Source organism: Sorex araneus, chromosome 6, assembly GCF_027595985.1.
Source record: "Sorex araneus isolate mSorAra2 chromosome 6, mSorAra2.pri, whole genome shotgun sequence".
NCBI classification, from domain to species: Eukaryota; Metazoa; Chordata; class Mammalia; order Eulipotyphla; family Soricidae; genus Sorex; species Sorex araneus.
The window spans coordinates 153796017-153819241 of NC_073307.1; the positions used below are offsets into that span (position 1 = coordinate 153796017).

The 23225-nt window shown below is 41.4% G+C and overlaps 2 protein-coding genes across 2 annotated transcripts; both read right to left on the reverse strand.

Moving 5' to 3' along the window:
- Positions 1-8325: 8325 nt before the first annotated feature.
- LOC101540520 (olfactory receptor 1009) lies at positions 8326-9270 on the reverse strand. Its single transcript, XM_004620436.2, has one exon. The coding sequence runs from the start codon at positions 9268-9270 to the stop codon at positions 8326-8328; it is 945 nt and encodes a 314-aa protein (XP_004620493.2).
- Positions 9271-20126: 10856 nt separating this feature from the next.
- On the reverse strand, positions 20127-21071 carry LOC101540782 (olfactory receptor 1002-like). Its single transcript, XM_004620437.2, has one exon. It carries the CDS (start codon positions 21069-21071, stop codon positions 20127-20129), a length of 945 nt encoding a protein of 314 aa, XP_004620494.1.
- Between the last annotated feature and the right edge of the window lie 2154 nt (positions 21072-23225).

The following is a 23225-nucleotide window of genomic DNA, read 5'->3' on the forward strand; positions in this document are numbered from 1 at the left end:
TGGATATTGGCCATTAATGGGATTAAGGGGGCACAGTTTCTGGGTGTGACTGCCTAGCTATTGGAAAATGGGGGATCTGGGTGGAAATCCAAGCAGCCTTGGAGATCTTAACCCCAGGTCCCACACACCTGAGTTCCTCTGGTGGTTCCTTCATGTGTGAGGCTCATCTGAATGTGTGGAGAGTGACCTTGAGTTATAGAATACATGAAAATAAAATTGCTTTGATTTTTTTTTAAAATTCAGCACTAGGGTTTAGGAGAATGGTTTATATGGCTAAGACAAAGCCATAAAATTCGTGTGACCACCATATGCGCTGGTCTTATTTCCTTGATTTTCAAAACCTTTTAAGTCCTGCCCAAAACACTCTTCCAACATTATATTCCTTCCTTACACCTTACACTTGACACTGCATTCAGTCTGATGGAGCTACCCACTCTTTTCTCCTCTGAATCTTTGATGAAAATACTAGGTTGAAGCAACAGTTTCATTCTATAAAATAATTGAAACTTGACATCCTCTGCCAAAATCCTTCCTTCCCTCTTCTGAAAGCAGTATCTTCAGCTGAATTTTAAATAATGCCTTATAGATATCTGATTCAGGTTTCATCCTCAGCAAATACATATGGTCCCCAACCCAGTACCACCAGGAGAATACCCTGATCTCAGAACCAGGAGTCATCTGTGAGCACCTGCACATGTAACCCCTAAACCTAAAAATAAAAAATGCAGGGGCTGGAGTGATAGCACAGTGGGTAGGGAGTTTACCCTGCTCACGGCCTACCTGGGTTCAATTCCCAGCATCCCATATGGTCCTCTGAGCACCCCAGGAGTAATTCCTGAGTGCAGAGCCAGGAATAACCCCTGTGCATTGCCAGGTGTGACCCAGAAAGCATGGAAAGAAAGAAAGAAAGAAAGAAAGAAAGAAAGAAAGAAAGAAAGAAAGAAAGAAAGAAAGAAAGAAAGAAAGAAAGAAAGAAAGAAAGAAAGAAAGAAAGAAGAAAGAAAGGAAGGAAGGAAGGAAGGAAGAAGGAAGGGAGGAAGGAAGGAAGGGAGAAAGAGAGAGAAAGAAAGAAAGAAAGAAAGAAAGAAAGAAAGAAAGAAAGAAAGAAAAGAAAGAAAGAAAGGAAGGAAGGAAGGAAGGAAGGAAGGAAGGAAGGAAGGAAGGAAGGAAGGAAGGAAGGGAGGAAGAAAGAAAGAAAAGAGAGAGACAGAGAAAGAAAGAAAGAAAGAAAGAAAGAGAGAAGAAAGAAAGAAAGAAAGAAAGAAAGAAAGAAAGAAAGAAAGAAAGAAAGAAAGAAAGAAAGAAAGAAAGAAAGAAAGAAAGAAAGAAAGAAAGAAAGAAAGAAAGAAAGAAAGAGAAAAACTATATAGGCTATTTATTTCTTTTAAAGTATCAAAGGACAAACTAGGAATGGACTTTGAGCTTAATAGTAAATAAAACCTTTTTTCACTTTATGTTTATTTTTGTCTAGTTATAGGAACGTTTGATAAGAAATAAAATTCTTTGAATGGTTGGTTTCTATACGTGAAGACCTAATGCTATTACATATCACCATAAAGTTATCTTGGCCTGAACTTTATAATATATAAAGCGGGTGGGTATTAGTCCTGCGTTTGGCCAACCAGGGTTCAAACCCCACACCCCTTACGTTCCCCTGAGCACCTCAAAGAGTAATTCCTGAGCATCACCGATGTGACCAAAAAAAATCGAATGAAAGTTATTCTTTTTTCACAGCTTACTTTCACAATCCAAAAAGTTAGAGGGATTTTGAATCGTTGTATGCCATGAACATCAATGAATCTGATAAGAGATCCTATCTTTCCTGTGGAATAGACATAAAGGAATATGTATCACAACAGTTAAAAAGTGGCTAGACGCTCACAGCCCTCTAAAATGAATTCTTAGACTTAAAAAAACCTCACTTTTTACAATCTTTACTGCCTTTATAACGCTTTCCGTTTTTCAAGAAACAGCAACTATTTTATAGTAATAGATAGGCTGATGCTGCCATCTAGTGGCCAAATGTAATATTTTGAGCAGGAAGGCTGGAAGGCAGGGAGGCTGGGGAGATAGGGGAGGGAGTGAGGGGAAGGGAAGGAGGGGAGGAAGGAGGGGAGGAAGGAAGGAAGGAAGGAAGGAAGGAAGGAAGGAAGGAAGGAAGGAAGGAAGGAAGGAAGGAAGGAAGGAAGGAAGGAAGGAAGGAAGGAAGGAAGGAAGGAGGAAGGGAGGAAGGGAGTGAGGGGAGGAGGGGAGGAGGGGAGGAGGGGAGGAGGGGAGGAGGGGGAGGAGGGGAGGAGGGGAGGAAGGAAGGAAGGAGGGAAGGAGGGGAGGAGGGGAGGAGGGGAGGAGGGGAGGAGGGGAGGAGGGGAGGAGGGGAGGAAGGAAGGAAGGAAGGAGGAAGGAAGGAAGGAGGGAAGGAAGGAAGGAGGGAAGGAAGGAAGGAGGGAAGGAAGGAAGGAAGGAAGGAAGGAAGGAAGGAAGGAAGGAAGGAAGGAAGGAAGGAAGGAAGGAAAGGAAGGAAGAAGGAAGGAAGGAGGAAGGAGGGAAGGAGGGAAGGAGGGGAGGAGGAGGGGAGGAGGGAAGGAAGGAAGGAAGGAAGGAAGGAAGGAAGGAAGGAAGGAAGGAAGGAAGGAAGGAAGGAAGGAAGGAAGGAGGGAAGGAGGGGAGGAGGGGGAGGAGGGGGAGGAGGAAGGAGGGGAGGAGGGAAGGAGGGAGGGAGGAGGGAGGGAGGAGGGAGGGAGGGAGGGAGGGAGGAGGGGGAAGGAGGAGGGAGGAGGAGGGAGGGAGAGACGGGAGGGAGGGAGGGACGGAGCGGGAGGGAGGAGGGAGGGAGGGAGGAGGGCGGATAAATCCTGAGGTGCAGAGCCAGGAGTAACCCCTGAGCAGTGTTGGGTGTGGACCCAAAAAGAAAAAAAAAGTGAGTTTGAACTGAAAAAAATTAAAGATTTGGTGGAGGGGTTGGAGTGATAGCACAGCATGTAGCGCATTTGCCTTGCACGCAGCCGACCTGAGTTTGATTCCCAGCATCCCATATGGTCCCCTGAGCACCGCCAGGAGTAATTTCTGAGTGCAGAGCCAGGAGTAACCCCCTGTGCATCGCTAGGTGTGACCCAAAAAGCAAAAAAAAAAAGATTTAGTGGAATGGCACCCTTCCACGGCATTTATCTTATTACTTATGGACTCTTATTTTATTATTCATGTTCAAAGCTCCACTTTGTCCTATTGATGATAAGTAACAACAAAACATTTTTGCTTGAATTTTTATTTTGCTTTTCTTGGGAAATGGGGAATGTGGTTCCAAACAACCACATTCATTTAAATCATGCACCCTTACCAGTGTCCATTTACTTAGGGGGCATTTCTAAGTGGTTTGGAATCATAAAAATATTCCATTTCTTTGCTTTGCATAGGTGAGATCCTCCCCCACCATCACCACCACCACTGTTTCCTAGGATGGGTAAGAATTTAGGTCTTTTTGGTGTGTGTGAAGCAAAATGGATCATATTGAACTTTGCTGAGAAAGATGTGAGGGTGGAGAAAGAGAGGAGGTATGTGTTCCAGAGAGAACACGGGCCTCTCCAGAGTGGAAAAAACAATCCATAGAGAGAAGCAAGTGAGATATGTGTTCAAGAAAGAATACGAGAAGCATTTAGATTTTAATTTAAAAAAAAACAAAAACTTCCTCTTTACATATTCCTATTGGTGATGGGATCTAGGGCCGAAAGCCTCACTCTTTCAGAGAAATACAGAAAAACTCTGAAGACTGAATCACAGATAGAGGAGTCGTTCTCATCCATCAGAGAAGTTTATGGACTAAAAGCAGGAGAAGGTTGGCCCTGCAGTACAAGCAGGAGAAGGTTGGGCCCTGCAGTACCGGGGGTGGGTGACCACAATGGCAGGGGCCAGGAGGCAGAGGGTAACCAGAGAGTTAGACCACTGTGGTAAGCTACAACTACAGACACAATTTATTTATTTATTTATTTATTTATTTATTTATTTATTTATTTATTTATTTATTTATTTTGCTTTTTGGGTCACACCCGGCGATGCGCAGGGGTTACTCTGACTCTGCACTCAGGAATTACCCCTGGTGGTGCTCAGGGGACCATATGGGATGCTGGAAATTGAACCCTGGGTCGGCCACGTGCAAGGCAAACACCCTACCCGCTGTGCTATTGCTCCAGCCCAGACAGGCACAATTTAAAGGCAACAGACTAAATACTGGTTTGGGATGGGGTCATTGTACTATCCTATGGTTCCATCATATTCAAAAATCCATAACACAATTATTTTAATTTTTATTATATTTTAGGTAACATGGTTACAATGGTGTACAAGCTTATGATATTGATGTACAAGTGACTGCACCCTGTAAAAAACTAAGGCTCGCCGAGGGGCGCGTGCACTCTCGGGCTCTCCGGGCGGCTGTGTCTCACTGCCCACGTTCAGTGCTCTGGAACCACTGTGTATGGGCTGGATCAGGACAGCCGTTGGCCAAGGACAGGCGAAGGAAGAACGAGAACCAAGCTGGTTGCTGATTAGTTACCAGTTATTCAATCTTCCATCTTTCTCATCTCCCGCACTCCCAGCTCCTCCTCTCTCTGGATCTGCTGCAGCCGTCTCTGGCTTCTCTAGTCTCTCCTCCTACTCTCTCCCACCTTGCCCTCTAGGCTACACCCAGCCAGGTAGCAAAATCAACATAAGAAAGCCTTTCCTGAGGGCAGGGCATTCCAAGGCCCTTCCTGACTCTTAAGGTTTTTTTCCTTTCCTTATTCACATCTTAATACTAATTATTTTTGTATGGACATAGCAAGAGATACATTGAGGCTTGTAGGGCAGCTCTCCTGGAAACATCTTGCCACAGACTCAGACTACAGCACTCAGGCCAGATTAATCATTCCTTATCCTAGCAGGGTCCAAGTCTAGTTATCACTTTTTGGATCATGACAACATTTGTCCATGATCAAGCTCCTAACTTATAGTTAAGCATTAGGCACTTTGGCCAGGCCCATCTCGATGCCAGGGTAACACACAACTCACCGCTTGCCCTGGGTCCGTCTCATCCCTTGTCGGGACCTTGCTTTGGGGGGTGCTAGGAAGTAAGGGCAGCAGAGGCTTAGGTCGAGAGAACAGATGCCCAGGAGGAAAATATCATGTAGAGTCAAATGACTCCCAGGTTACAAAAGCATAGCATTTGCTACAAGTCTTCCTGTGTCCATACAGAAAGGACATTGCTCTGAATAAACTATGCAAAGGACTCAAGGAGAAGAGAAAAACAATATTTACAAGTCAACAGAACACAAAGAAAGAAGTTACAAATAAACACAGAGGAATGGGAGCACTGTGATGGGAGTAACCCAATAAACCTAAACTACCTGAGGCTATGTTATCCTACAGCACCCCATCACCCTCCATCGCTGTGATGTTTTTAAGTACAAATATGTTAGTGATTCGGGATAATACTTTCTGCCAACTACTAGGAAGAGGACCCAGAAATTATATTGAATAATAATAGAAACTACACAGCTGAGTCATGAAATATGATATTTGTGAATGTCGCAGTATAAAGCCTGTCTATATCCTGGCACAGTGTTTGTGTCCAACGTGGAAACTAAATCAAGCTCTAGGTTCTAGAAGAGTCGAACATCCCGTGGATGACAAGAAGAAAGACTTAAAGAATCTCAAGGTACAGCGCCAAATACTGATCATTTTCCTCCTAATAAGTGAAGCCCATCTTATTTCACTATTAGCACCAAACACCCCATCTTCTCAACTCATCCCATCTTCTAATAAGATACTCTAAATAAATGAGCGAAATGTTAAAAAAAATCTCATTTAAAAATATGAGTCCATATTATAGCATTCTGTTGGCACCGTTTCTGTGTTATCAATTAATTGCCTAGCACTTGACACATTCTTTCAGAGAGAATTGCACATTGAATCCAGGATTATCCAGGCCTGAATGACAATTCCCTGTCTTAGTATTCAGTTCCCTGCTCAGCCTGCTCCATCCTTCTGAACTCAAACTACTCTGTGGCTGGTCCTTATGAACTGCTATGCTAGGAATAGCTGCAAGAGTGAAAGCAAGTTTGACTATGACTGTCCAACACTGTCATTCCATCAATACTGTCAGAGGAAAGCGTTTACTGATCCAGTGATTGTAGCACTGTAGCACTGTCTTCCCGTTGTTCATTGATTTGCTCAAGCGGACACCAGTAAAGTCTCCATTGTGAGACTTGTTGTTACTGTTTTGGGCACATCAAATATGCCACGGGTAGCTTGCCAGGCTCTGCCGTGGGGGCAGGATACTCTCGTTAGCTTGCCGGGCTCTCCGAGAGAGACGGAGGAATCGAACCCAGGTGGGCCACAAGCAAGGCAAACACCCTACCCACTGTGCTATTGCTCCAGTCCCATCATAAAATTATAAAATTGATTTGGGCAGAAGCTAAACTAAATCTACATCCTAATGTTCCCCTGTACCTACAACTACTGAGGCATGTCTCGCTGTCTTCTTTTCCTTCAATATAGAGATAAATTTTATGATTTTGTGTTATGCCCAGGTATCAGGGCTAAAGTGCGTGCACAGTCTTATATTAAATAGTTGCTTTTCAAAAATCATTTTATCTTTCCCCAAAATAGTTTTTAAATATTTTCTAAATTTTTTAATGTTTTTAAAACTAAGTAGTTTTAAATATTTTATAAATAGTTTTAAAATGTTTAAAACCATTTTAAAATGTTTTCTGGGGAGTAGAAACATATAAAAATAACTGTATTCCATTTTATCACTTTTTTTTATTTTTAAGCACAAAAAGACTAACATGAAAACAAGAAACATTTTTTCTGCATTTTAGTTCTGCATGAACTTCTCAACACCTAATGCATTGGGTTTTTAGAAATTTTTCCCTTGTTCTCATTAAGTATTTTGCATTTAATTCTACTCTCTAGAGTTAACTGTCCCTATACTGTTTTGATTTGAAGAAACTAGTAAAAAGTATATATCAGTTAATTAAGAAATATTTAGAATAATTAAAGATTCAGTGTGTAGAGAGGCCTCTGATAATTATTGCCAGGATTTTCATTTAGTACAGAGTAAGATTATAAATTTTTGCTATAATGTTCTTTTCCTTGTCTACGTTGTCTTTTATTCTTCAATGATTGTGACATTATGTTTTTAAAAGACAAGACTAAAGAGAGTAAGCCAAATGGTTAGTAAAAGAAATATCTATATAATCTTTGCAGCTTAAAATATTATTTGCAAGCTGAGTAAGCTGCATTGGTCGACATTTTTAGCTCTGCCTTTAGGGATGGGAGACATATATGTTCCCCTGATCTCTATTACCTAGCCTGTTCCAGTCCCTGGGATTGGAAGGTTTCAGTAGGTTGATGGTTCCAATAGTTATTGGATTATAGCATATTCCAGTGGATGAAGACAGCTGAGGAAGCAGAATCTGAGGTGAATGAGGATTTCTGTCATCTATACCAGTGGTTCTCCACCTTTCCCTGCCTGTTTTCTCTCCTCTGCCCCTTATTTTCCTCACCTTTCATATTCCTTCCTCTGCAGCCCTCTAGTCTCATGTGATGGCTCGCCATTTACCCGAGTTTCACCTGTAACCCTTTTGGAATAACCTAGGAGCCACCAGGAGGCCTTCTGACCCTCAGCTGAGAAACACTGGCCTACAGCTACGTGACAAAATGGAGCTTTCACACGCAAAACTGGAATCAAAGTCATACAGAGAGAAGGAAGGATCCATCCAGTCTAACCCCTGTCCAACATTCCATAAATTGTTGGGTGCCTTTGTTGCTTTTTGGGGTTTTGTTTTGTTTTCTTTTGGTTTGGTTTGGTTTGGTTTGGTTTTTCGTTTTGGGTCACACCCGGCAATGCACAGGGATTACTCCTGGCTCTGCACTCAGGAATCACTCCTGGCGGTGCTTGGCGGGGACCATATGGGATGCTGGGAATCGAACCTGGGAGGGCCATGTGCAAGATAAACGTCCTACTTGCTGTGCTACTGTTCCAGCCCCTGTTGGGTGCCTTTGAATGAGAGCCAGGAAATCTACCTCTCTCTCTCTCCCTCTCACTGTCTCTCTCTCTGTCTCTGTCTCTCTGTCTCTCTCTCTTCCTCTATCTCTCCCTGTCTCTGTCTCTACATCTCTGTGACTCTCTCTGTCTCTGTCTTTCTGTCTCTCTCTCTTCCTCTATCTCTCTCTGTCTCTGTCTCTATGTCTCTATGTGACTCTCTCTCTCTCTGTCTCTCTGTCCCTCTGTCCCTCCACCCTCTCTGTCTGTCTCTCTCTCTCCCCCCCCCCCCTTCTCTAGATGCAAGTCTAACTCCTACTGCCCAACTTCACCCTGGCGATCACTCTGAGCACGGCCGCTTTCACCTCCTTATTCCTTAAGCTGTAGATGAGAGGGTTCAGCATGGGAATGACCGCCGTGTAGAACACGGACACCACTTTGTTGAGGTCCAGAGAGAAGATCGCTCCGGGCCGCACGTAGATGAAGAAGAGGGTCCCATAGAGGATAGAAACAGCCGTCAGGTGAGACGAACAGGTGGAAAACGCTTTGCGCCTCCCCTCGGCGGAGCGAATCCTGAGGATGGCGATGAGGATGTGGAAATAAGAGATGATGATGGTCAGGCTGCTGACAATGAGGACAGCCCCAGCCACGATGAACACCAGCAATTTATTGATGTGAGTATCTGCGCAGACGAGGGAGAGGATGGGGGACATGTCACAGAAGAAATGATTGATGACATTGGAGCGACAGAAAGGAAGTCGGAAGGCCGCCGTCGTATGAGTCATGGTGTTGAGGAAACCCACAGTGTAGGGTCCAGCCACCAGCTGGAGACAGAGTCTGGGGGACATGGCCACTGAATAGAGTAAGGGGTTGCAGATGGCCACGTAGCGGTCGTAGGCCATGGAGGCCAGCAGGAGACACTCAATGGCCACAAAGAAACCAAAGAACCACTGCTGCAGGATACAGCCCACGAAAGAGATGGCCTTCCTCTCAGAGAAGAAGTCAGCGAGCATCTTGGGCCCCACCACTGAGGAGAAGCAGATGTCCACAAAGGACAGGTGGCTGAGGAAAAAGTACATGGGCGTGTGAAGGCGGGGGTCCAGGCGAATGAGGATAATCATGCCCGTGTTTCCTGTCATGGTAAATAGGTAGAAAAAGAGGAAGAGCAGGAAAAGGAAGACTTGCAACCGAGGGTGGTACTTTAAGCCCACAAAAATGAACTCTGTGATCCTTGTGTAGTTTTCATCAGCCATGGATTGGTTCTGGGTCTCTATTATGGAAAAAAACCCAAAAGCAGAGAACTGTTAATGCATACAACTTCAATTTTCTTTCCTTCTGGGGCGGGGGTGGGGGTGGGTGGGATCATACCTGGCAGTGCTCAAGGGCTGACTCCTGGCTCTGCACTCAGGGAACCGTATGGGGTTGGCCAAATGCAAGACAGATACCTTAGCTGCTGTCCTATTGCTCCAGCCCCAACTTCAATTTTCTTAAAAACTAAGCAACGTGCAGAAGAAATTCTGTGTCTTTGCTTAGGAACACCTGAGCAGACAAACGGATAAGTAAAGTGTTAGCAAATCAAATAACATCTAAAGAACAATATTATCTAAACATTTGGAGGGACTCTGCACCCAGGGATCCTCTTGGTGGAGCTCTGGGGAGAACAGGTGGTGTCAAGGACCAAACTGGGGTCAGCAGGATACAAGATGAGCCTCTTTACCTCTGTACCATCTCCCCAGCATCGTGCTCTAAAAGTTTTAAAGAGAAGTTCAGCAAATTCAATCCTGCTTGGCCCCCACCGTCACAAAATGCTATTCTGGATGACTGCGACATCTGGGGACCCCTGGCACTACAATGAAATGTGTCCTTTCAGAATATCACATGGCAAGATGGAGGAAGCCCCTATTAAAATATGTGACCCCCCCCCGCCATGAGCACCACATATGGGAGAGCTGCAGACAGGGGGAAGGCTCACCACTAAGAAAATGTCTGGGAGAAACCACAAGTAAAGTGTGAAATTCCTGCCAAGCACCACAACTAGTGTGAGAGCAACACAATCCAGCACCTGGGTGACCCAGGCCATTAAAACACAACCGCATAAGGGAAGGGAGTGGGGGAGGGGAAAAATCAGGATTTAATGGGAAATTTGGTCAATGTATGAAAACCTATAAAATTATATTCACGCTGTCAGGTTAAAAGAAATACCCTCATTACTGTTTCTATGGGATTTTTAAAAATAATGGCACAAAATGTAACTCTCAAGAACAAAAATTTTTAAAAACAAAATACAATGAGTCTTCCTGAAATTTTCAGATAACATGTGTGCATTGTAACATACTAGAATGATTTACATGATAAACACAGTCATATAAAGAAACACATAATTTATGCATTTTCATTTCCTCTTTATGCAAGTTATGAAGAAGAGAATAAAACACTGAAACAAAAGAGAAAGAAATGAGATAAAAATGTAGAAAAAATAAAATAGTGTCACTGTTTTCAGACAAAATAGTTATCCATTTTGGAAATGAAAAAGAATAAACTGATGGAATAATTTTTCCAAAAAAAGAGCGTTCAACAAAGCCAGAGAACGGAATAAATATTTTTGAATAAACAATAGTCATTCCACAAATTATAGCATATAAATTCATAACCATCATCTCAAATTAATAAAAATGACCACAAATAAGAATGCATCTTCAACATACGTGTGGGAAAATAATACAAACTATGGAATGTCACTGAAGCAAAGAAATTTTTAAAGCTATGAACATTGATTTTGTTCTTGGTCCATACCTGAAGGTTCTTGGGGGCACTTGTCCCAGTTCAGCGCTGAGTGGTCACTGCCAGTGATGCTTCAGAATCAAATCAGGAATCTCCCAAATGCAAACAACATGCTTCAGCCCTTTGGACTAGCTCACTAACCTTAAAAAAAAAGTCACACTTAACATGTTTAACATACAAATATATGTAACATATATGTTTATTATATATAATAACATATATATTTATATGCATATTTATAATTATATAAAATATATATCTATATATTTTATATATATAAAGCCTTGGAAGCTTCCCATGGTGTATTAATATGCTAAAGGCAGTAACAAGCTGAATCTCATTCCCCTGACCCTGAAAGAGCCTCCAGTGCAGCATCGTTGGGAGGGCGAGTCGAGAGAGACTTCTAAGATCTCAGGGAAAGGACGAACGGAGAGGTTACTGAGCCCACTCGAGAAATCGACGATTAATGGGATTTTGTGATGTGATAGTGATATATTTACATATATCACTGTCACTGTCTTCCTGTGGCTCATTGATTTGCTCAAGCGGGCTCAAGCAGACACCAGTAATGTCTCCATTGTGAGACTTGTTGTTACTGTTTTTGGCATATCGAATATAACACCGGTAGCTTGCCAAGCTCTGCTGTGTGGGTGATACACTCTCGGTAGCTGACTGGGCTCTTCAAGAGGGACGGAGGAATCGAATCCGGGTCAGCCGTGTGCAAGGCAAACCCCTACCCTCTGTGCTATTCTCCATGAAAAAATTAAAACTAGCTCATACGGTGATTAAAGAGGCTAAATAACCATTGTTCTGTTTGGAATCACAGGGCAGGTGAATAGGAGACATTTTTTCTCCCATAGATAAGCTGAAGCCATAAGTGCCCTAACATCCGTCCCTTTATTTGAATGAGCTCTGCATCATTACCCAATAAGAAACCTTCGCTTCTAAACTCAGAGACTATTGGAAATACATTTAGAAGTATGCGAGCCTGGTGAGACCGTCCACCCTGTCCTGGGATATCTGCACATCTCTGACCTGGCCAAGAGGGCCGGATGTCCCACAGGGGAACAGACAGCCTGGAGATGCTTCAGGAGCAGCCTCCCAGCCTCCGCTTCCTTGGTGTTCTCTATAACGCAGCGCCTGTGTCTGCCCTGGCTTCAGATGTGTTGCAATGTTGTCTTATTTCTGCGTCAGCCTTGCTGTGTTTTGAGTTTATTAAAGTCTTTCTTCAAATGTCAACAAAATTCTAGGATAGTAGAGTGACTATTGTCCTTATTCAGTGAACCATCCTTGGCTCCCAGGGTTCTGGAGTTCTACAGGGCCTCAATAAAGCCAGTTGATCAGAATGGTAGCCTGAAGGCCACCAGAGTGATCCCTGAGCACAGAGCCAGGAGTATGCCCTGAGCATTGCCAGTTGAGGTGCACACCTCCCTAACTCACCCCCACAAAAATCTGAGTTCTGACTGGTCAAACTACAGACTTTTTCCTAGTTAGATTGGCTATAACTGATTACAGCAGGTGTCTACTGAATTATTTGGTAGACTTAATACAAATTAAACTAAAATATGCCTACAGTGTTTAAAATTGATGGAGAGATAATAAATAACCAAAGCAACTTCAATTTTTAGAAGGGAAATTAAGGGGCTGGAGTGATAGCACAGCAGGTAGGGTGTTTGCCTTGCATACAGCCGACCCGGGTTCAATTCCCAGCATCCCATATGGTCCTCCAAGCACTGCCAGGCATAATTCCTGAGTGCATGAGCCAGGAGTAACCTCTGTGCATCATTGGGTGTGACCCAAAACGCAAAAAAAATAAAGAAGGGAAATTAAGGTATGTGTGATCCTGTATATCAATAAATAAGACAGTTCTAACTAAAATAATCTTTATTAGAATAGACAGTTGACTAGAAAGAGACAAGGAAAAAAACAGCAAAGCCACAATTAGACCTAGAAATATATAGATTTAATATGAATGGACATTTTATCTCAAAGCCAGAGATAAATTATTATTCACAAAATTATTATAATACTTAAATGGCAACTTGAAATAAATGAATTAAAATCCTCGACTGGGGGGAGAGTACAAGGGTAAGTCATTTGCCTTGCACAAGATCTATCTTGGTTCAATCCATTGCATCACATTTCAGTCCCCCCAAGGTATGCCAGGACTCACACAGACCCCTGAACAGAGCCAGAAATACATCCTGAGTATGGTGGAAAAAATAAACCAAAAAATAAAATAAAATAATATCCTATCTTACACAGATAAAACTAAAAACACCCTATAAATATATAATTATAAAATATCAGTTGCTAATATTTTTTATTGTAAAGATGATCTAAAATAGAAGATAAAAATCACATGAGGGGCCAGCGCCATAGTACAGCGTATAAGTCACTCCCTTGCACACAACTGACCTGCCATCAATACCTGGCACCCCATATGATCCCCTGAACCCACCAGAAGTGATGTTTGAGCACTGAGCCAAGAGTAAGCCCTGAGTACTGCTGGGTGCAGTCCCAAAACAAAAAACAAACAAAAAATAATTACCTGAAAATCTGAAGAAGTGTTATACCATAATTATAAGTCAATCCTTCCAAATGTATTCTAACTAACACACTGATAAAAATATTGAAAGATATATTTTGGAGGATTAAAACAACTATACACAAAAAACTATCACAACTGTGTTGATTAAAATGAAAATTATTCATTATAACAACAGGCAACTGACACATAGTGGCATATTACAAGAAAGGATACTCATATTTACAGGAAAAAGTCTTACTTTCCCAACTAACCATGGAAACCAAATTAAAACAACAACCACCTTATATTATTTCCACCATTATATTGATAAAACATTAGGAAGTAAACAATTAAAAATATTAATGTGACAGAGAGAATAGGGCCATCGCTCTTTTTGCAGGGGCAGACACAATAAGTGGCAAGAGTTCACTGTTTCTTAATATTTTTTAAAAACACATACTTGGAGAGGCAGATATTCAAGTATATAGTACTACCCTCAGAAAATATAGAATGGAAAAGCAAAGGTCCCATTTCACCAGGCCTTTAAATAACAAAAAGTTCGTGAAGTACATGTAAATAACCTCCCAAAGAGTAGCAGCATGGTCACTTTATGGAATACCATAAATTTAAAAGTTGCATAATTGCATGTAAAAGTCAGTTTTTTCAAAACATATGAAGAGAAATAAGTCAGAAAAGTGTGTGCTCATTATATTAAGAATGCTTTTAGGGCTGGAACAATAGCACAGTGGGTAGGGCGTTTGCCTTGCATGCGGCTGACCCAGGTTCGATTCCCAGCATCCCATATAGTCCCCTGAGCACTGCCAGGAGTAATTCCTGAGTGCAGAGCCAGGAGTAACCCCTGTGCATTGCCGGGTGTGACCCAAAAAGCAAAAAAAGAAAAGAATGTTTTTAAACCTCAATATCCACTTTCATTGTAATTATTTCAATGAATTCACAAATAAAATAAGCATAGCACCAAATGATTAGTCAGTATATCTGAGAACAGGTAGAAAGCTAACATGTCAGTCATCATTGTCATCACTGTCATCCCTTTGCTCACCGATTTGCTCGAGCGAGCACCAATAACGTCTGCATTGTGAGACTTGTTGTTACTATTTTTGGCATATGGGTAGCTACCCAATGGGTAGCTTGCCAGGCTCTGCCGCACGGGCGAGATACTCTCAGTAGCTTGCCAGGCTCTCTGAGCAGGGCGGAGGAGTCAAACCCAGGTTGGCCACGTGCAAGGCAAACCCCTTACCTGCTGTGCTATCGATCCAGCCCAATATAAATAAATAAATAAATAGGGGAAAAAGGGGGAAACTTTATTGGCAGAATTAATTGACTATCAATAAACTGCAAGCTAACATCTGTGTGCAAGTATGAATGACACAAGCTTGCTTCCAAAACCTACAGACCTGGGCCAAAGGGATGGAAGATTTCTTACCCCAATTCCATGCAATAGGTCAATCTTAGGGCAATGGGTCTAGATACCAAATTTCCACTCTGAGAGCTTAGATGCTGGTTTATGCTTTGAAAACTGCTCTATAAATATGATCACTATAAAACCAGACTTCAAGGAGGGAAAAAAAATCAATCTTATCCAATATAACCCAACCGCACACACCATGAAACTTGATTTGGGAAACTAGATCAACACTATTGCATAACAATGATGGAGATCCCAGTCCAAACCCCAGCACTCCACAACCCCAACCCAAACCTGCCTATAATGGATATGAAGTACTCTAGCACAACAGGATTAATTCAGAAGCTTCCTGGAAACACAAACTTGCAGTAGGCAATCCAAAACAGCTCCAGATTGTCTGGAAATTTTAATATTATTTCAAACAGAAGACACATATGCAGAATTTTTTTTTTTTGCTTTTTGGGTCACACCTGGCGATGCACAGGGCTTATTCCTGGCTCTGCACTCAGGAATTACTCCTGGCGGTGCTCAGGGGACCATATGGGATGCTGGGAATCAAACCCGGGTTGGCCACATGCAAGGCAAATGCCCTACCCGCTGTGCTATCACTCCAGCCCTCATATACAGAATCTTTGAAATCAAAATTATTCTAGATGGTCCAGAGATATAGTAAAATGGTTAAGATCCATATTTGCATGTGTATGACCCCTGCTCCATTCCCAGCAACACATCAGTTCCTAAGTATCACCAGGCCCAAGAGCTACAGAGCAAGAGCAGCAGCATCCTCCAGCCCTTGCATTGAACTGCTAGCCTGGTTGGCCACAATCACTGGTGTGGCCTCCCTGAAAATATCTAAAATAAAAACTCCAAAACTCAAAGAACTTTCTTAAGTCATGAGAGGGAGAGGGGTGTCAAAGGAGGAGAAGGAGAAGAAGAAGGAAGAAAGATTAGGAGGAAGAGAAGGATTAGAAGGTAGAGAAGGAGGAAGAGAAGGAAGAGGAGGAGGATAAAGAAGAAAGAAAAGGAAGAAGAAGAAGAAGAAGAAGAAGAAGAAGAAGAAGAAGAAGAAGAAGAAGAAGAAGAAGAAGAAGAAGAAGAAGAAGAAGAAGAAGGAGGAGGAGGAGGAGGAGGAGGAGGAGGAGGATAAAGAAGAAAGAAAAGGAAGAAGAAGAAGAAGAAGAAGAAGAAGAAGAAGAAGAAGAAGAAGAAGAAGAAGAAGAAGAAGAAGAAGAAGAAGAAGAAGAAGAAGAAGGAGGAGGAGGAGGAGGAGGAGGAGGAGGAGGAGGAGGAGGAGGAGGAGGGAAAAAGAGAAGGAAGAGAAGGAGGAGGAGGAAGGAGAAGGAAAAAAGGAGGAGGAGAAGGAGAAGAAGGATAACGGGAACAAGAAGAACAAGAATTAGCTAAGATCTGAAATACAAGTCAGTAAATGTGTGAAACCTAGAGTAATGTGAGAATAACCACAATGTATTTGGAGGTCTTTATTTGTGAAAGATCTCTAGTTCCAACATCACCTTTATTAAAAAAACATGTTGAGCTCTAAGATCTTCCAAGACCACAAAGATGGTGGTAAATACACAATCACCCTATCATAGGCAATATTAAACTCATTGTTGTTTGTGTAAGAAATATTGAGCTTGTAGTGAATAGAAGACAAGAAACAAGCATTTTCTCAGGACTCACACTGAGCAGACTCTGCCCCATATGCTCTTCCAATTTCGATTATTTGGTTTATACACACATCTGGACAAATAACATTTTAATTCCCATTTTACAGAGCAGGCACTTAAGGGAACAAGGATCAATGCTGTTAGTGTGACGTTCCGGAACTGTTATCTTATAATAGTTCCGAGTGACCAAGACATGACGAATTCAGACAAGAGAGTCTGAATTTGGAGCCTCTTTTTAATTATCCTCAGGGAAAATCCTGGCTGATTCAATTTTCCAGCCCAATTCTGCAAACCTCTTGTAGAAAATAGAATCAGCCCTTGCCCAAATGAGTATAAGGGAGAAGAGAAGGAAGGAAGGAAGGAAGGAAGGAAGGAAGGAAGGAAGGAAGGAAGGAAGGAAGGAAGGAAGGAAGGAAGGAAGGAAGGAAGGAAGGAAGGAAGGAAGGAAGGAAGGAAGGAAGGAAGGCCAGAAAAATCATGTTGAATCCAAATTTACTCAAGTGCAAGGAGTCTCAAATAATTGCAGAGTGAACTGTCATTGACATGCCATCTTCCTTACAATAGCTGCCATACCTGGGCATCAGGGTAGGGGCAGTGGGGTAAAAGCTGACAGCCTCTCTTCTGCTTCGGTACAGTCTGACTTGGAAGAGTATGTCACTGGACTACCACCTCTTTGTGCATCTTACTGGGTTTCATATTACCTCCTAGATTTGATGCAACTATCACTTTACTGTATGACAGCGAATATCGTAAGAGGTTATTCTCTATGATTCTGTGTGTATCAAAGTAACACATCTTAAGTGTCAACTACTGTCTTTCCCCCCATAAATACATAATACATTTCATCCCTTTTGTACCTCTTGAAGAGTTAACAGAGAAGCAGCAATGCAGCAATGGTATTTTTTTTTCGTTTTCTTTTTCTTTCTTCTTCTTCTTTTTTTTTTTTTTTTGGTTTCTGGGACACACCTGGCAATGCTCAGGGGTTACTTTGCCTCTGCACTTAGGGGTCAGTCCGGGAGTACAGTATAGAATGCTGGGAAGAAAACCCCGGTTGGCTCCATGCAAGGCCAGCACCCCTCCCCTAACCCTGTACTATTGCTCTGACTCCAACTAGCTATGGATTTCTAAGAACTGATTTACACTTACATTCCAGTGGGTTCCTTTCTTCTTTAAAGAATTGAAATTAACGTAGAGTGTAACTTGTTTGTCAGCCTGGGTGCCATCCTCCCACCCACACCCATTTTTCTATAGAGAAAAAAAATCAGACTTTCTAGAAATTACTTGTTTTTATTCTTAGTTCCCTGCCACCACCACCCCAAGGAATTTGCAACATCCAATTCTGCAGCAAATTATCTTCAGATTAAAATTTCTAGAAGTCATTACATCATTTTTTGTTATGAGAGAATTTATGTCCCTAAAGTAAGCTGTACCTTGGGAATTATATTGTTAAGAGGGAAGTAAATCTAGATGCTTGCCTATCTTTTACTACTTTATAAAATCCAGTGGGATTCACTTATTCATTTTCTGTGTTTGGACAAATCATTCCTTTCCTCCTTTTCAAACTAACAAACAGAAATAGTTTAAAATTAAAACTTCAGTGCAATGTTATAGTAACTTGTGAGTTATCCCACCAGAAATACAGAAAGAAATTTTGCAACTGTTTGGCTAAAATAGAGGAGTTGGGGAGATAGTGCTGTGGGCAGGATACTTGCCTTGCATGCAGTCAATCGAACAACACACCGGGGGGGCCCCCAAAGCCCCTCCAGGAGTGAGCATGATCCAAGAGTAATTCCTGAGCATAGTGGGGTATACCACCATCTCTGATAGATAGATAGATAGATAGATAGATAGATAGATAGATAGATAGATAGATAGATAGATAGACGTAGAGAGAGAGGATACTGAGGCACCCTACATCAGCATACTTTATTTGATATTCATATTATTAATTTTTCAATATAAAAGGGGTATTGGGCTCTGCAATAAATTTCCATCATGTTAATACAAATATTTTTCTTGAGAAAGGTTTCACTGACAGAAGCAAGTGTGATGCTACAACCTAAGGCTTTTGTTGTGAATCACACAAGTGCACACATGTTAAGGGCACCCCCTCGTGAATTATTACAAAGAGAGCACATACCAATAAACAGCACACCAGACAGACCCATCTCACTCGTGAAATCTCAGCCTTCATTGAGATGAGGTGTTAGAAGCACATGGAATTTTTGTTAATTAATCCTTATTTATTTTTTTTTATTCTCTTGGTTTGGGGTTTGGGAGGGTGCTGGGGACAAGGCCAGGCTCTGTGTTCTAAGGTCACTGCCAGTCCTGGGGATCAAATCCAAGACTCCTGCGTGCCATGCATGTAGTCAGGGCTTTGAGCTCTCTCCCCAGCTCTGGTCATTCTGTATTCTTTGATTCTCAGTTACTTTTAATGGAATAGCGTCTTGTCCCAAGTCTTTAAATGACACAGACACCATCACTGGCAGAAAGTGTGATACATAAATACATACACACACACATACATACACATATACACACACATACACACAGATACACACACATACATACACACAAAACTTTAGTGCATTAAGAACTATTAACATTTTCAAAGTCAGTGGGCAGAAATTACATGTCTTTTAAAGAAAACTGTCCATATACATTTCCATATGCATGTGAAATTTAAATGTGTACAAGGCACGAACATTATTCTTGGATTGGTTGCTATGTTCAAAAAGGAAAAGCAGAAGAATTAAATTAGTCTTTGAAGGGCAAAATTGTAGGAGTGAATTATAAATTCATGGATAATCCAGTAATTCTTCTTAGTTAACTAGGCTTATTATGTAAAATGGAAATTCTTTTCCTACCTACAACATAAAAGTCATAAATAGCAATAGTAATAATTACCACTTTATTAAACAACCACAATGCATTCTGGATGTTACATGCATAAATTCCATGATTCCACTAACAAAATCCCATGAGTTATTACCATACACAAAAGGTCTAGTAGGTATAGATGTTTCTAGTCAAATATCTGCTTCAGTCACAGAGGCATTATTAGAAATTCCTAACATTACTATTACCAGAAGAATATCCTTTGTAATTAAATGAGTTATCATTAAAATGAGTCAAGATCAAACCTATAGACATTGAAAGATTCCAAAACCTATAAAGCAAAAGAGATATCTTTAAATTCACTGCTAAAGAGTTTTCCATTTATTTCAGAGGTAAAATAACAACAAAAAAAAAATAAAACACTTGTATTTTGTAGTCTTAACATTTTTTAAAAGTGTTCTCAATTTGAGAGTTTTGAAATCTACTCAGCATAGTTGATGAGTCTAAATCTCTCGTGGCAATAAAAAAAAATCAAGAGGAGGGAATGAGTAAATTGACATGTTCATGATACAGAATAAGGAAGGCTGAAAGGCATCATTGGTAGCTCTCCCATCCCCAGACCTCATGTTCATGCCCCACAACTTGCTTGTTGTTGTTGTTGTTGTTGTCTTGTTTGTTTTTTGGCTTTTTGGATCACACCCAGGGATGCTCAGGAATCACTCCTGGCGATGCTCTGGGGACCATATATGATGCCAGGGATTGAACCTGGGTTGGCCACATGCAAGTCAAATGCCCTACCCACTGTACTATCACTCCAGCCCCACCCCACAACTTGTTTAATCTGAACCTGTAGTAGTCATGCCTAATTTATTTGCCTATGAGAATCTTCTCCCATGCAAACGTCCTTCTGAAGGAATTTTTGACCTCCTTGTTTCTCAGACTATAGATAAGCGGATTCAACATGGGAATCACAGCTGTGTAGAACAGAGACACCACTTTATTGATGTCCAGGGAGAAACTGGAGCTCGGACGCACATAAATAAAGAATAGAGTTCCATAAAGGATGGAGACAGCCGTGAGGTGGGAAGAGCAGGTAGAGAAGGCTTTGCGCCTCCCCTCAGCGGAGCGGATCCTCAAGATGGTGATGACGATGTAAATGTAGGACACCAAGATGATCACGCCGCTAAGGACTCCTAGAGCTCCGGCCAAGATGAAAAGCAAAAATTTATTTACCAGGGTGTCTGCACATGCCAGAGAGAGAACAGGAAGAAGGTCACAGAAGAAGTGATTGATGATGTTTGGACCACAATAAGGTAGGCGAAAGGTGGAAGTTGTGTGGGTTATGGTACTTATGAAGCCCAGGGCATAAGGTCCTACCACCAGCTGCACACAGACCCTCTGGGTCATGATAAGCGTGTACAGCAGTGGCTTACAGATAGCCATATACCTGTCAAATGCCATGGAGGCCAGGAGGAAGCACTCGGTCACGACAAGCTGGCCAAAAATCCAGAGCTGAGCAGCACAACCGAAGAAGGAAATGACTTTTTTCTCCATGAAAATGTCAGTCAGCATCTTGGGACCAATGACGGATGAGGAACAGATATCCACAAAGGACAAGTGACTGAGGAAAAAGTACATGGGAGTGTGGAGTCGGGGATTCACCCAAATGAGTATGATCATCCCCAAGTTTCCCAGAAGAGTAACAAGATAAACGAAGAGAAATATCACAAAGAGAACAACCTGGTATGGGAAGTGATTTGTTAAGCCTACAAAAAGAAACTCCATCACCAAAGTTTGATTTTCATTATCCATTTCTCTGAATTAATCTGCAATAAAAAATATTTTTTCTCTGCAATCAATTTGCATGTAAGGGTGCATTGCAATAAAAAAAATTAATGTAAATTGTATGTTTTAATTTCATACGTTCGATCACCAGACAACACCTGTAACACTTGGTGTTTGTTCTTACTATGCACAAATATCTAAGAGAGACAGGATAAGTCATTGAGCTGCGCTGAGGTCGTGAGCTCTTCTTTGATCAAGACAGAAATTTTGAAGAAAAGCAGAATTTTATACCTAGAACTCACCTTTGGAGATTATCCAAGGCAAGGACTCTTCCAATCGTGTTATATTGTACATCTAAGATCTCCTGTCTTTGAACCAAGACTCATAAGAAATACTTCAAATGAAAAAGATATTCTGTAAATTTTATTAATTCAGGATGATACCTGCTCTCACTTCAGATGAAGAGTTTAAAGAGTATAACTTCCTCACCAATTTCTTATGTACTCTAAGTACAGCTATGTTGTTTGAAAAACAATTCCTGATGTCTCAGAAGGAGTTGAAACTCAGACAAGCAAAATTCATTCTTGGACAGGAACAAAAATTCTCAATAGTGTCTCCAAAGTGCCCATGTTCCTCTTCATTTGGAATTAATCTCACAAAACTCCATCAAGTCTTTTATTTTATCAAAGAGACCATTTCTTAAATATCAAGTAGGTATTATAACCTAGAGTGGATAGGGCACTTTTCTTGCATGTGGTCAACCCTGGTTTGACCCCTAGCACCCCATGGATACCTCCTTATTGGGTACCCTGAAGCCCGCCAGCAGTGACCCAGGAGTGCCAAGTCAAGACAGCTCTGAGTACTGCCAGGTGTGGCCCAAAAACAAAAAGATAACTTAAGAATGAAAAGGGCAGATGTAGGTATTAATCCCAGAGAAATGAAAATTTATAGTCCGCCCAAAAACTATACAATATTGTTCATAGAAGCTTTATTTATAATAGCTAAACTCTTGAAGCAGTTCTATACTGGGTGAATTGTTAAAGCAATTCTGGAGCCATACCGCAGAATACTGATTAACATCAATAGAGAATAACAAACTATGGTCTCCAGAGCAATGTGAATGGGTCTCTCGGCCACCAGTCTTCTTTGGGGAAGTCCCAGTTTCCAAAATAACTCACACGTCTACCACTTCATTTATATACTATTCTCAAACTACTAGTACTATGAGAGCTTGAAAGGAAATGGTCTAAAGCAAAGGCTCCCAGACTTGTTTTGCTTACCTCCTATTTTCAAAAAAAAAAAAAAGAAGAAGAAATAAAAAAATCACTTCACATCCCAAACCCCACCATCTCAGAAATCTAAGCCCTTTAAGTGAAAGAGCAAGAAATGCCCCCCAGTCGCACATGAGGCTACAAACATCCTCTGGATCACTCCAGCACCCTAAGAACAGTGTCGGCCACATTAGGAAACACTGGTCTGTCACTGTCACTGTCATCCTGTTGCTCATCGATTTGCTCGAGTGGGCACCAGTAACGCCTCCATCGTGAGACTTGTTGTTACTGTTTTTTGGCATATCAAATACACCACGGGTAGCTTGCCAAGCTCTGTTGTATGGGTGAGATACTATCGGTAGCTTGCCGGGCTCTCCGAGAGGAACAGAGGAATCGAACCTGGGTCGGCCACATGCAAGGCAAACGCCCTACCCACTGTGCCTTAGATTGATTTAAAAATAATAAATAACTAGCTCATAGAAGCAAAATTATTTAATTTTTCTAGAGATATAACTTAATAAGCTATAGTGTGTGCATTACATGTAGGTGGGCATGGGTTTAGTCCCTGGCACAGCATAGTCCACTGAGTACTGCCAGGTGTAGCTCCTTATACCACGTGTTGCCCCAAAAATAAAGAAAATTAAAAGGAACTAATTTACTATATTTATATATTTACTAAACATAAAATCTTATTGTAGGACATTTATATCTGTTACATAACTCAAATATATATTTTTGTTGAATTTGTCAAAGAAGATGTAAACAAGAAATTTTACATATCGTGATAATTTTAGTTATGAAACAAATTCACAAAAACAAAATTAGAATGTGTATATATATTTTCTAAGAAAACTATTCTGCAGCACTATAGTTGCTGGAGCTGGAGCAATAGCGCAGCAAGTAGAGTGTT

Coding starts and splice junctions, on each gene's coding strand:
- LOC101540782 (XM_004620437.2), bottom strand. CDS start 21,071: ATGGATAATGAAAATCAAACTTTGGTGATGGAGTTTCTTTTTGTAGGC.
- LOC101540520 (XM_004620436.2), bottom strand. CDS start 9,270: ATGGCTGATGAAAACTACACAAGGATCACAGAGTTCATTTTTGTGGGC.